Here is a 13,016-nt window from a genome sequence, read left to right on the forward strand (position 1 = left end):
TTACTAGAATAAATTTTACTATACAAAATTTCACGATTCGAATTAGAAATTATGTAACATTGAATATGACAAAAAGTATAATATTTTCTAGATCTACATATGTATGCAGGGTAGATACTTATAAACGAATAGAATGAAGTGGGTAGTAAGAACGTTGGTTAGTCTACCAATCAAAGAATTCTTACACTAGTTACAATATTGAAAATGAGAAATATCATTAAGGAGCAAATTATACGTGATTATATTTACATTTACATGTAAAACAAAATTGAAATGATTGAAATGTTAAAAATTCAATTACTTTATAATTTATACCAAAAGACCTAGAACTTGTTAGGTGTTGTTAGAATTTTTATGCTCTTGAAGCTGGCTGTATATACTCAGTATTACTCACGTATCCTGTTAACTTTACTGTCTTTAATCAAAAATGTGTATATGATGTATTGATTTGCATGTTACATGTAAGGTGAATACGCTCGTTTGACGTTATATATGTGAAAAGTTATAGATTTAAACGGTACATCTTTTACATTGATTTGTCAATATGCCTGTAAGTAACATGCTTTAATGTAATATTGAACACTACGTGTACTATTGGTAGATCATTTTTATTGACACTTACTGTTACCATAGATTTTCTTATGTACATACGTTTTATTCTTATCAAATTTATTATAGTACTATACGGACATGTCAGTTGTTTTTTATTATAGGCATATCATTCAAGTTTCATTGAAAATAATGGAAATGTGGGTAATATGGCACTTTTGCCAATTAGAACGCATTTTAGGGGCCCTGCACCTCCCTTCAACAATAAAGATCTAGATATAATTGACGAAGCATTGTATTTCTTTAAGGCAAATGTGTTCTTTAGGACATATGAAATTAAGGTATTAATTTTATCTTTATTTGGAGTTAAATCTATATTTGAAAAGCAATAGGAATTGCGTCATTTTAGAGCGAAGCTGATAGAGTTTTAATTTATATTACGTTATATATAACTGAGTGCTTGAAGAGATTACAGAAGTGTGCAACTCAAGCTCAAGCAACAAATGAAATGTATTCTCTTGCTATATCAAAATTTGACATCCCTGGTGATCCTGGTTTTCCTTTGAATTCTGTATATGCAAAACCAAGTAATCCTGTAGAAGCAGGTAATATAAATATTGCGTTAATTTTTTACCAAAAAGGATGCAGGTATTAGATAAAAAAAATTTTCTTTTTCCACAGATACTATGAGGCAATATTTACAGCAAATAAGACAAGAAACAGGTGTTAGGCTTGTAGAAAAGGTATATGGTGAAGATGGTAAACCAAGCAAATGGTGGCTATGTTTTGCAAAGAAAAAGTTCATGGATAAGTCACTGTCTGGCCCTGGACAATAAAATATATTTTTTAACGCTATTTTTAGATTATATGTATAATGGATAAATACAGAAATTTGTTGCACAGAATTATGAGTTTTAATATCCCATCAAAATAAAAAGAATTTGAGACTTGTACATATAACTAAATCGAATATAAGAAAAAAGTATATAAAATAACCCATTAGGAAAGAAACATTTATTTCGTACAAGATATACCATAATATTGATACAAATATTTCTAATATATCAATGAAATGATGTATCGTATACACGTGAAGATCATTATTCGAAATACTTAAGAAATTTATCGTTTTCTGCGAAGTGACAAAGAGTTTCTTCTCAACCACGCTGCACGACGAGAACCACCGATAGTTTGTGAGTAACGGTGTCCTTTCCCTAAACCTCGCGAACTTCTGCCCGCTGATGTCTTTCCACGAAGTTCACGATGCTTATGTACTGCATTACATATCCAGTTAACTTTTGGATCATTACGTATTGCCTGAAATATAATCGAATATTAATAATACATCTCTTGTAACTGTATTGTAAATCTCTTTTACTGTATTTATTCACTCAGACATCCAAGGAAGATAAAAAATCACAATATTTCAGTAACATATAACAATATCATCATATTCTATTAAAGTATGTGTATAAATTGTTCAAATATTATGAAAATTACCTTATGTGCTGGATCAATCAGGATAACTTCATAATATTTGTATGAAGAATCCTGAGCTACCCAATAACTGTTTAAAACTCGTAGACCACCACAACGACGGCCAACACGTTCCTGAAGATAATTAAATTACAAAATATTATTTGTCTATTAATCAAAAAGTAAAAACAAAGGAGCAAGAATTGGTCTCTATATGTAAAGTGGTATCCCAATTATGAACTTACCTCAGCAACAGACTGTAATTTTCTAGTAGGCTTCAACTGATTAACGCCATGACTTTTTGGCTTTCCATAAGTTGCACCTTTGGGAACAGGACGTTTACGACCACCTCTTCGTACACGAATTCTAAATATCACAAAACCTGCATATTGATAGTAAAATTCTCATGTGTATTATATTACATATACATAAATTTTACATAGTTTAAATTAGAAAAAAAAACAATGTCAGTATATACAAATCACCATGTAATTGTAAGAGTGGTGCATGTACATCTCATCATCTGTACTTTTTAAACATTCAATGTTGCAGATATTTTACGTGTAAAAATAAAAATAATGATAAAAAAATAAGTGTAAGAACTAAAATTATGCGATTAAAGTAGATAAATGTAATGTAACTAGTTTGATTCGAAAATGTTAAAATTTGGTAAAGTTTGTCATTTTATATTTCCTATTGAGAAACTATGATTTATACCTTCTTTAGCTTTATAACCCAAGCGACGTGCTTTATCGGGTCTAGATGGTCTGGGAGCACGATGCATTTTAGTCAATTGACGATATTGCCAACATCTGACACGAAGCAAGAATCGCAGCACATCGCTCTGCTTCTTGCGATACAACTCCTGCATATATTTATATGCACCCATTGCGAAGCCCTGAGAAAAAACAATACAGATATAAATATAATCATAACTGAATAAGCGTACAATTAAACTTAATCTAAAGAAGCATCAACAATAATTAAAATCAAGATGTCTAAGGAAATAAAAGGAAACGAAGCATGAGATACAACAAATGAAAAGGTTAACTTCATTGACACAATAAATATAGCATTCTCGTGAAAATAACGAATAAAATCATAAGAACATTTTGTACGAGTATTCTTGACAATAAATCTCTTCCACGAGCGATACAGAAAAACGATTGGATTCTTGAGATATAACACGATTTCAAGCACGTAGCACTCACCCTCGACAATTGAAATAGAAGGAAGGGAAATATAACCTTTCTGGCGTCGACGTATTAAGCCATTGTATACTAAGTACTGAAGATAGTGTACTCGATGCTACAAGTATCACGGGGACATCTATGGGAAGGAAAAAGCAACAAATTTTTTATGTGTTTCATCCACCGATAATGTAAGAAAAAGGTAAATGAAATCACCAGAATAGTTATCGAATTATAATCGTACAGTGTAGAAAAAACTTAATAATTGATGCACAAATTCATTCGAAATATCGAATTGAAGTTAGGAAGTTTAAGGTGATTCTAATGCGCATTTAAATATGTAGATAAGTTCAGTAAGATGAATATAACAAATGAATAAACTAATTAAATTCCGAAAATGACAATTTTTAACAAATATTTCTCTTTCTTTCTTTTTTAAGGTTTCCTTTCTGTTAAAATGACACTTTTGTCAAGAGCATCACAAATTGATTTGCTTATAGTTGGACGTTTAAAAGAATCGTAAGAGATTTGATTTTCGACCCGCAATCAATTGTCAAGATAAATCAAAAGTTACAGTGGGAAATGTAGGAGGATGTTCAACGATACGATGAAAATACAAAACCAGTTATGAAAATATTAGACGGTACAGACAGTTCCATTATCGAGCGACCTGGTGACCTCTTGTCGAGGAATTGATTATTTCAGGAGAGGTAGCACGAATAAGTGGTAGTTAAGGAGACGTAGTCCGCGATGGAGAGTCGCTCAGACAGTATAAAGGATCCGATTTATTATCCATCGATGCAAGAGGTAGTAGAAGGAAACGAAACGGCAACGGAAACCGAAACGACCGACAAAAGAAGCAGAAGTTCCGCTGGTAGCCAAGAACTTGGCCTGGAAGAGAATAACGCATTGAAAGTGCCGCGCAAATTTATCGCGAACTGGCGACAAGCTTGTGATCGTACACGCGACAGAACGAAAGATTTGTTGAAGAGATGGCGAACTGTTTCGACTAATGTCGATGAAATCGTTAATGATCCTGTTTCGAATAAACAATTGGAACATCCTAGTTGGAGCGTACACGTTTGGAGTAAGATTTTGTCATTTTTGTTCACGAAGCTTGAACGTTAGATATAACAACAGAACTTAAAATATGATAGACCAGATTTGAATGGATAAAATAAAGGCGGTAAAAACATAGAGAAACACAGATATTATTTTTATTACATACATATGTAGGTATATTACAAGTCTCCATACGAAAAGTATGCGTTAATATATGCGTTTATAGTTTACGCTATTATTATCAGAATATCATTTTACATTAACCAAACTTTTTTCTTTTTCTTTTGTTTTCTTCTTTGTTTCTCCTTTATATTTTCGGTAAAACAGCAACATGGGTGAGTCGATATCCAAGCGACGAAAATCTGACCGCTATAGAAGAAGCCAGGAGGGGAGGAAAGTTAAAGGATTTAGCGCCCATTCAACGCGACAAGTTTTCACATTTTTTCACTTATCTTTTGGACCACGATAGAGATGGTTTTATTAATCGAAAAGATTTTCGAATGCTTTCAGAGGTATATCTACAAATAGACCTTATATATATAATCGATAATATATAATATATTTTATCGAAAGATATATGTTAATAGTTCAATATTTTTATATATATTATCGAAAGATTTATGTTAATAGTTCAATATTTTTGAAAGCGACTGAGAAGATTCGCAGATTGGTCATGGAACGGGCCCGAATATTTACGATTAATAGAGGCCGAACAAGGACTAGCGGACTTAATCTTCCAAGAGAAAAAGAAGGAAGGTGACCAAGGAAAGATCAGCCTGGAGGAATGGTTATGTTGGTGGGCGCGCGTTGTCGCACCAGCTGGAGGCGCATCTTACAATGACATTCCATTTTGGTTAAAAATTTTGCCACGAATATTTTTTCTTGCTATCAATAGCTCAGTGAATGGAGTGATTTCGAAGAAAGAGCTTGGCTCGTTTTACGGATCAGTCGTTGGCCTAGACTCTGACAGGATCTCCAAATGTCTGGATATGGCATATAATTCTGTGACGTCGGTAATAAGCTATACTATACTGTACTATATTATACTATACTGTACTACACTACGCTATACTATAAAGGAATACTACGCTATACTACATATATGATAGATATTTTTTACGGTTGATATTATTGTTAAGATTAGCATGCGTGAAAATGTAGGAGGATAAAAGAAAATTATGGGAGATGCATAATAAGAAGAAAAAATCAAGAGTGCATGAAAGAGAGTGGGAAAGGGTTTGATGATTGGTGGGACGGGAATAAAATAGTGCGATGTAAATAGGCAAGGGAAATATTAAAACAATTAATTTTTGCATTTTCTTTAGAACGGAGACCATCGTCTCGGTTGGCCACAATACCAACTCGTATTCGCCAACTTTTTATTCGGTCGCGGTCCGTTCGGACCAGGAGAACATTTTCTCGGTATGACAGATTCCTGCTTAATTCGGGGCAATAACGTACCATTTCCGATCGATTATTCTGCGATGAATACACCAAAAGATAAGTTGGAAGTATACAGACCGCATTGTAGAAGTGCTCGACGTAGCGTGGTAGTTTGAAAAATAGCCACGCAGGTAAAATAGCCGGTAATCACTATAGAAGTGATAACGAGTGCCAGATACGAACAAGCGTCAGTGACGTGTTTCAATAAGGGTCAGTTAGAAAACTATTTTATGCAAAAATATATTAATATATTCAGAACATCTGATATTTTATTCCCTAACATACAGATGAATTAGTTTATACATGGTGTTGCCTACATATATGGTGAGAAAGTATTTGGCAATCGTTTCATTTGTTTCTTAAACTGTGTGCAAACAATAATTGATACGTTAATAAAATATGTTAAATGGAATTTGTTGTGAATGAGAAAAATATATATATAATGATGCAAAGGAAATAACGATGAATCGAACACGAATCGATTTCGTATATTGATAGAAATAAGGCGCAACGCAACGCAACGCAACGCAACGCAACGCAATATACGATTCGATAGATAAATGCAGCATTTCCTGATTCTTGCACCTTTCCTTAGATAGTTTTCGCCCATACTGCTACTACGAACGATTCGATATCACACTCATTAGTTCCTCTTTGAATTCGAAACAGACCGCTCTCGCCCCATTGCTGACCCCAAGAGTTAACGACCAACTGGAGCAAAAAATTCGTTACGTATTATTTATCAGTACGTAATCGTTTCAATGTGAAGGTAGAAAAATAGGTAGAAGAATTAGAGGAGCCTTACCCAATACTTAATTGGTAAGTTGCGATAACGATGCGCGGACGTATCTTCCCCCCATCCGATAATCCTAACCGAATGATAGCCAAATGCATAGTGTTCGGTGGTTGCTGTGTGTTTATATATTCCGGATTCATAAGAGAAAAAGTCTTGATAAACTTTCATGGTTGCTAAAAGTATTGTCGTCGTTAGATCTCATCGACCTCTTTGTTAAGTGTTTGCGAATAAAGAAAAAATGTCAGATTTACAAGAAATCACTTACCCTGCACTGGTCCAGATGTTAAAATTTCGTACATAATATCGGTTTCGTTGCCTAACCGATAAGCCGGCCCAACTTTATATAATTCTGTTCGAAGTGGATTTACCGGAGGACGACAACCGGCAGTCTTCAAGTCTGTTCTCTTTCGCAACTTGCATTGTACGTTCGTGCCTTCCCATGGATAACAGTCTTCGTCGACTAGGCTAAGAAGTGAAATCGCAGAAAAAGAAAAGATAAAAATCAGGTAGCCGAGTAGTTATAGTATCTGTACACTTATACTGTACTGTATACTTATATGTATACTACTTATAGTAGTTATAGTATCTGTAGATAGAGTTGCGAAAAGATTGGGGCATAAAAAACATAGCGTAACGATGATTTAAACAAGAATTACCCGAATTTTCGCATGTATAGCCAGGCTCTGTCCAAATAGCCGCCGCTGCAGGCTTGCTGTCCTCTGTTGTTACACGAGAGTAAATGCTGTGCGCTGAGGAGGACGCTATCGGCTCCCTTACTCATTAAGGCAAATCTGTCTGAAGCGACGCGTGTCGCAGAAATAGCCCAGGATGCGCCGCACCAACCTTGATCGTCTATGTCCGAGATCTCTCGAGGCCAACGAATCCTGGCATCGAACTCTCGTGGTAGGGACTCCGGATCGTAAATCCGTCGCACGGAATTCATTCTGTAAACCTTGGATGCCCGATGGACGCAACGGTTGATCGAATTTGCTCGAATTGATCGCATTCGAATCGAAACGAATCGAAATTACTGAAGTAAACATCGAAGAAATTTACGCTTCTTACCGATCGTGACGGATTTAAAGTACCCAAGCGCAGTTTCACACCTTCGTCTAACGTTCTACCCCAAAACTCGGAGTAATTTCGTGCCCTCCAACTCAAATCCTGCGAGTTGATCTCATCTATTAGTTCTGGGGTTTGCAAGCATCGATGCTGTTCGCAAAATACTTCCGTGTCTCTACCCATTACCGTACATTTGCTGAAAGACCGTACATGTATCGTTGATGAGTTTACCGAAAGTAAGTATGCGAATCTGTTAAGCGTTTGCGATATACAAAATAAATATACCATATATTGCAATTGATTGTAAATGTTTGGTCTTGGTTGTAATATTTCCCCTGGAAATAGCAACCTGAAACAAGCAATTGTCTATGAATAGTTCTGTCTCGCTGGAAAGGATCTTCGAATAGACTTTTGTTAGTTACGAACGTCTTGTTTCTTGCGGCGGTGGTAGAGTGATGTTGGGTTCGATTCCTTTGCAGTGGCTCCAATAATCTGGACAGCAATCTTCTTGTTTCTCTCGGTTGCAAAAATCATCGCAGTAACAAACGGTGCTGAGAATCGGAGTACTACACTCGTCCTGACGACCTGTACAACAATCGCCTAGTGGATACCATTTGGCGCAATAAGGACCTGCCGGCAAGTCCGAAAAATCGGGTATCCCATCGACGATCGACGACACCACAGCCAGAAGAAAAATACCGCACGCTGAGCCTTTCCAGGATCGCATTTTCCACGCGTTCGTCGTTTCCTGCAAATCGATTCAACGTTCGCATCTTTAGTGGCATTTCTTTGCTGGCCTTATCTACCCTTATGACTCTTCATCCTTGACGAAATCAAGCGACTTACTTAAACGGAAAACAATGATCGATATTTTGATCGATTTCGATCTCAACGGTACTAAATTGCGTAAAATGCAAGTAGGAATTTCTCGTTCTCGTTCTTGTTTTCGCTTTTGTACGTAATCTTCTGCATTATTGGGTCAGGTCCATGGGACTAGGCAGCAATTGGCAGTGATAACGGTTGCAATGCCAACTGTACGTAAAATCATCGGATATCTTTTTGGAACCATTTCAAACGTTTTCTCTTTCTTCCTCGTTAAATGTCACGCGCGGGTATTCTCTGTTTCACAAACGGGATAGAAGTAGGTCGCGATTTGACCGTGAAACAGTGGAACGAAAAATCGCGCGATTTGTTCGCATTTATTAGATAACGATGACAATAGCGTCGGGGCTGGCGACGATAAAACGGATCGTCAAACGCATCGAACGATCAAGCGTTTGTAGACGCTTGTTATCGAACGCAGTTTATTGCATTATAATATTAATGGAATTTATCAGACTGGAACGTGTCATGTTTTACGTTTATTTCCTTTCATATACATAGACGTATCACCATTAGCGATTGTTCGAGCGTTCGAAATTTTCGCAGCACAAAATAATACACATTTCGCGTTAAAAACTTTCGAATCTTCGAAGCGAATTCTACTTATGACTTCTACTTTACGTTGTATATCGAATAGATACGCACGACTCGACCGTCGCATCGTCGATCTTGACCCGTTTTTAGTTTCATTAGAAACAGACCGAGAATGACAAGTATCTGGCCGAGAATAAACGGTTCACGTAATTTGAAAATTAAGGGCAATTCTATTCGAATATCGCGATTTCAGCTTTGCACTCGAGAAGATGTCGCTTTTTGGTCTTCGTACTCGATTCAATAATATGCGACATGTAAACGTCAGCGTATACTATCACGACCGATCTCATATGTAACTATGAAAACGCGCGTGACGCATAATAGTACGTCTAGCATTTTATCGGTTGTATCATACGCTCGCGTTCAACATTCTATTATTCAATGAATGCAGTCAATGGAAAAGTATGCAACCTTTCATGGATGACAACAACGATGACGATTAAAATGAATGCATTGACAAAAAATTTGTTACGGTGAATGAAAGAAATGTTCCAATTGTATTGAACTCGATACAGCATACGCGATTCATTCAATCGAGCATCGATTGACATGATAGGTAATCTTATAAACGAAGATGATCTTGTCCATTATTTGGTTTCAAGCGATTATGCATCGTGTTGAACGCAACACGTCAATGTATGTGTGATCATTCGTTTCCGATAAACCTTGGCTTTTGGTCATATCATATCGGAAACGCGCGTAACGTAACGTTTTATACCTATACATGTACAATATATACACACGTATATTAATAAAAAGACAAGTAAGACGATACATATAAAAATTACTCGAATTATTCGAATATCGTGTAACGCGGGAAAAACGATCGGGAAAAATCGCGCGAAATCGACATGCCATAGCATATTAATCTTGTTAACAGTCGTTAAATTTTCCCAGCAGGAAAGATTGAAAGAATTAGAAAAGTAAGCGGTATATAATTATAGTGACTCGTATGCGATCGGAGGCTATTTTAAAAATAACTCAATTGACGAAAATCGAGGTTAAAGAAAGAGGTTAATGGGCGCCGTATATTTTTACACGAATTTCAACGCTACAGGGTGCAAAGATTACTTTTATCGATAAAACAAACGAACGTACGTTCCATCGATGTGATCTCATGCGTCGGCAAATTTATTGTTTGATATTCTTCCAGCCATTTATTCGATATTTTCTTCAGGCTTGTATACGTGTATCGTTCCCGATCCGACAGATTTTTCTTTATCGGGCGATCAACTTTCCGTCGATTTGGACGCGTAATTGCTCCTCGAAATAATACCTCGTGAAATACGAATCGATTCCCCCTCTTTTTATCTCATCATTTTCCCCCCATCGAAGCACTAGGTTCGCAAGCATTGCGCTTCTTTAAGATTTATATTAAACATGATCCGTTTAACGTTGCTAAAATTAAACCAAGTTTCACTTTCCAAATTATTCTCTTTCCTCTTCTTCCACCTATCTTCCTCCTACCTCTTCCGACCCTCAACCTCAAACGTCTCTTTCTCTACCGATTATTTTTTTCTTTTCCTTTTTTCTCTTCTTCTTCTTCATCATCCTCTTCTTCTTCTTCTTCTTCATTTAATCTGTTTATCGTAAGACGTGCCAATGCTTATACGTGATCTTTCAAATTGTTGACGCTAAAAATAACGCGAACGTCATATTAAAGCGTAGGTATATGCCCATTGTCCCAAATTCCGATCGTTTTCTTTACGTTATGTATTTGGGGTAAGAGTTGTGTGATCGCAACTATCGATGATATAGTTTCGGTGCACGATATCATCGATTTGTCGGAACATCCATGCAAACGTCAAGAATTTTGTGCAAATCGATGTTCACTTCTCTATCGTAAAACAGTAATTCGATTGATTTGAAATTATTCGAAATTACTCACTTCATTTCCATGCATATACACGCGTATAGGTATGCACGCAACGTGAATGAGATAATTCTTAAACGTGAATGACAACAGTATAATTTTCGTATTCATGACAGGTACGTTTGTTTAAAAACGTGCTCCGAATCGTTTACGATAGACCGTTACGCAACAAGATGTTTGCACATTGTATATACAAGATGTTTCGTTCCACTGATGATTCAAAATCATTTGACTTACCGCGTTTTCGTCTATACAAATTTTGTTTCAGATCAACTGTCCCGATTTTACAATGGAATTTCACGCGAAGCAGTCGCTCAGGCGAATATGTAATTATAATTTTCCGAAATCGCGATATAAACGTTAATTTTCATTAGCACGAACAATTTGAATCCGCGATCATGAGTTGAGATAAATGCAATTGAAATATCGATGATAAGATAATCAACAAGAAGAAAATCACGTTCCACCGATATTTGGGTAATTGACGATCGTCAAATGTTTTGTAGCAAAGTTTCACTTACTCGTGGTTGGAAGAGATTTTCTGATCCGAAGAAACAGCAAACTTCTTGGACTTGTTTTTGCGATATCAACAAGCATCTGCTTTGTGGTACTCAGCAGTAGTAGACGCCTGTGAGAAACGGTCCTGGTACACGTTTAAAAATCTTTGATCGTTTTACAGTAAAACCAACGACAGATGTTTGAAAGAAAGAAGGAACGAAGGAAGGAATGGCAGGAGGGAAACAAGGAAGAAAGGAAAGGGAAAAGGAAGGAAGGAGGGAAGGAAGGAAGGAAGGAAGGAAGGAAGGAAGGTAGGAAGAAAGGACGATTGGAGGAATGAGAATAAGAAAACCAAGGAGAGATTAGAATGATAAAAAAAAATTGGCTGTATTCAAAGGAGAAAGGTGAAGTAGACTTGGATGTTGGTGCAAATCTGACGAACGCGAGTCGTAAGGTAAATTCAAAGTTACGCGGACTTGCGATTGGAAACAATTGGAGAAGATCTGTCGGTGCTGGCGGCTCGAAAGCGAGAGCTTAACTGGCCCGCGAATACGCTAGGTAAACGCGAACTAAATGCCTAGTCAGCCCGTGACTGCGTACCATGGTATATCGCGATTCGGTTTCCTCTTGATTATTTACCGGATCTCCTTGTGACTTCTTCCCCGAAGATTCGTCATTGCTTGAATATTCAAAGGTCTTCGATTAAACTCCTGGTGAACACTCGTACGTGATCGTCGTAGATACCGCGTGATTCTGTTTCATTCGATTAGATTCAATAATTCAATTCGTTATGATTACAAGTCAAACAATTTCTTAAACGGATAACTTTCAAGTTCAAAATGTTCGGCTACGCTTCTAATATGAGAAATTATATTCTTTTTCGGACCGATCAATTTCTTATCGTTAATTATCTTTAGAGGGAAAGGCATATCTAACTTTTTACAGAAGATGGGCAAAATAAAAGAAATACCACAATTTTTAATGTGCGCAAAGAATAACGAGTACTAAAAAAAGGTACGGAAACCAGGGCTCGTCCGGGATTTGAACCCGGGACCTCTCGCACCCTAAGCGAGAATCATACCCCTAGACCAACGAGCCACATGTACGTTCGATCGTAAATTTCTTTAATATCGTGAATAAAATTACACGAATGTATATCAAAATATAGATATAATACGCAACATTAACTTTCTAACGTGATAATATATTATTATATATATAACCATTTATGTAGATGTAAAATGTCTATGAGCTTTAATTACGATGTGGAATATCGTAATATGTTTTAAGGAATTCAAATACTTAATTAACAGTAAAACATTAAATATATTAAATCATATTATTTTAATTCCTCTAAATAGAAGTTTTTGATCAGGTACAGACCAACTAGGCGCCGTGGCTTAGTTGGTTAAAGCGCCTGTCTAGTAAACAGGAGATCGAGGGTTCGAATCCCTCCGGAGCCTTTGGTTGTTCTTTTAGATGTTATATTTTTTATATACACTGTATTTTAATAATATACGATGGTATGTTTGTGTCGTTTTCTTTTCTACTATCTAGTTTTTTTCTTTTTATAGATTTACATGTGCATATT

At 36.3% G+C, this 13,016-nt stretch overlaps 4 protein-coding genes and 2 non-coding genes across 9 annotated transcripts; 3 read left to right on the forward strand and 3 right to left on the reverse strand.

Annotated features, from left to right (window-relative positions):
* The first annotated feature begins 342 nt into the window (after window positions 1–342).
* Window positions 343–1,454, forward strand: Arpc3A (Actin-related protein 2/3 complex, subunit 3A). Its single transcript, XM_033334150.2, has 4 exons — window positions 343–550; window positions 714–890; window positions 959–1,154; window positions 1,231–1,454. The coding sequence occupies exons 1-4, from the start codon at window positions 545–547 to the stop codon at window positions 1,383–1,385; spliced, it is 534 nt and encodes a 177-aa protein (XP_033190041.1). The 5' UTR covers window positions 343–544; the 3' UTR covers window positions 1,386–1,454.
* A 94-nt stretch (window positions 1,455–1,548) lies between these two features.
* RpL15 (ribosomal protein L15) lies at window positions 1,549–3,336 on the reverse strand. Of its 2 annotated transcripts, none has more exons than XM_033334139.2 (5): window positions 3,237–3,336; window positions 2,743–2,923; window positions 2,271–2,407; window positions 2,050–2,160; window positions 1,549–1,866 (listed from the first exon to the last, which is right to left on the reverse strand). In XM_033334139.2, exons 2-5 carry the CDS (start codon window positions 2,912–2,914, stop codon window positions 1,672–1,674), a joined length of 615 nt encoding a protein of 204 aa, XP_033190030.1. In that variant the 5' UTR covers window positions 2,915–2,923; window positions 3,237–3,336; the 3' UTR covers window positions 1,549–1,671. The 2 variants fall into 2 exon arrangements, with proteins under 2 accessions (XP_033190030.1, XP_076476792.1); XM_076620677.1 differs by lacking the exon at window positions 3,237–3,336 and adding an exon at window positions 3,135–3,159.
* Window positions 3,337–3,659: 323 nt separating this feature from the next.
* On the forward strand, window positions 3,660–6,144 carry LOC117156762 (uncharacterized). Its single transcript, XM_076620522.1, has 4 exons — window positions 3,660–4,302; window positions 4,605–4,789; window positions 4,925–5,290; window positions 5,603–6,144. Exons 1-4 carry the CDS (start codon window positions 3,966–3,968, stop codon window positions 5,834–5,836), a joined length of 1,122 nt encoding a protein of 373 aa, XP_076476637.1. The 5' UTR covers window positions 3,660–3,965; the 3' UTR covers window positions 5,837–6,144.
* On the reverse strand, window positions 5,947–12,012 carry LOC117156754 (tubulointerstitial nephritis antigen-like). 3 transcript variants are annotated; one of them, XM_033334079.2, is made up of 8 exons: window positions 11,449–12,012; window positions 8,005–8,326; window positions 7,864–7,927; window positions 7,582–7,774; window positions 7,173–7,468; window positions 6,782–6,981; window positions 6,526–6,689; window positions 5,947–6,431 (listed from the first exon to the last, which is right to left on the reverse strand). In XM_033334079.2, exons 2-8 carry the CDS (start codon window positions 8,303–8,305, stop codon window positions 6,312–6,314), a joined length of 1,338 nt encoding a protein of 445 aa, XP_033189970.2. In that variant the 5' UTR covers window positions 8,306–8,326; window positions 11,449–12,012; the 3' UTR covers window positions 5,947–6,311. The 3 variants fall into 3 exon arrangements, with proteins under 3 accessions (XP_033189970.2, XP_033189962.2, XP_076476636.1); XM_033334071.2 differs by lacking the exon at window positions 11,449–12,012 and adding an exon at window positions 10,153–10,533; XM_076620521.1 differs by lacking the exon at window positions 11,449–12,012 and adding an exon at window positions 8,425–8,443.
* A 439-nt stretch (window positions 12,013–12,451) lies between these two features.
* Window positions 12,452–12,523, reverse strand: TRNAP-AGG (transfer RNA proline (anticodon AGG)). The gene has a single exon. It is a non-coding gene; the product is annotated as a tRNA-Pro (tRNA).
* A 291-nt stretch (window positions 12,524–12,814) lies between these two features.
* On the forward strand, window positions 12,815–12,888 carry TRNAT-AGU (transfer RNA threonine (anticodon AGU)). Its single transcript has one exon. It is a non-coding gene; the product is annotated as a tRNA-Thr (tRNA).
* The last annotated feature ends 128 nt before the right edge of the window (window positions 12,889–13,016 follow it).

The sequence above is a fragment of the Bombus vancouverensis genome, chromosome 8 (genome assembly GCF_051014615.1).
Source record: "Bombus vancouverensis nearcticus chromosome 8, iyBomVanc1_principal, whole genome shotgun sequence".
Taxonomy (NCBI): domain Eukaryota; kingdom Metazoa; phylum Arthropoda; class Insecta; order Hymenoptera; family Apidae; genus Bombus; species Bombus vancouverensis.

Bases quoted from the DNA above. Each gene is read 5' to 3' on its own strand.
- Arpc3A (XM_033334150.2), top strand. The intron at 891-958 runs GTATTAATTTTA...GCGTCATTTTAG, and splicing joins TTAGGACATATGAAATTAAG to AGCGAAGCTGATAGAGTTTT. The intron at 1,155-1,230 runs GTAATATAAATA...CTTTTTCCACAG, and splicing joins AAGTAATCCTGTAGAAGCAG to ATACTATGAGGCAATATTTA.
- RpL15 (XM_033334139.2), bottom strand. From the start codon at position 2,914: ATGGGTGCATATAAATATATGCAGGAGTTGTATCGCAAGAAGCAGAGC. The intron at 2,408-2,742 runs GTATAAATCATA...ATCAATATGCAG, and splicing joins GGGTTATAAAGCTAAAGAAG to GTTTTGTGATATTTAGAATT. The intron at 2,161-2,270 runs GTAAGTTCATAA...AATTATCTTCAG, and splicing joins AATTACAGTCTGTTGCTGAG to GAACGTGTTGGCCGTCGTTG.
- LOC117156762 (XM_076620522.1), top strand. From the start codon at position 3,966: ATGGAGAGTCGCTCAGACAGTATAAAGGATCCGATTTATTATCCATCG. The intron at 4,303-4,604 runs GTAAGATTTTGT...TCGGTAAAACAG, and splicing joins TTGGAGCGTACACGTTTGGA to CAACATGGGTGAGTCGATAT. The intron at 5,291-5,602 runs GTAATAAGCTAT...CATTTTCTTTAG, and splicing joins CATATAATTCTGTGACGTCG to AACGGAGACCATCGTCTCGG.
- LOC117156754 (XM_033334071.2), bottom strand. From the start codon at position 10,173: ATGAGATCACATCGATGGAAC. The intron at 8,327-10,152 runs GTACGTTCGTTT...ATCGATTTGCAG, and splicing joins TGAGATCACATCGATGGAAC to GAAACGACGAACGCGTGGAA. The intron at 7,469-7,581 runs GTAAGAAGCGTA...CGGGCATCCAAG, and splicing joins CTTTAAATCCGTCACGATCG to GTTTACAGAATGAATTCCGT.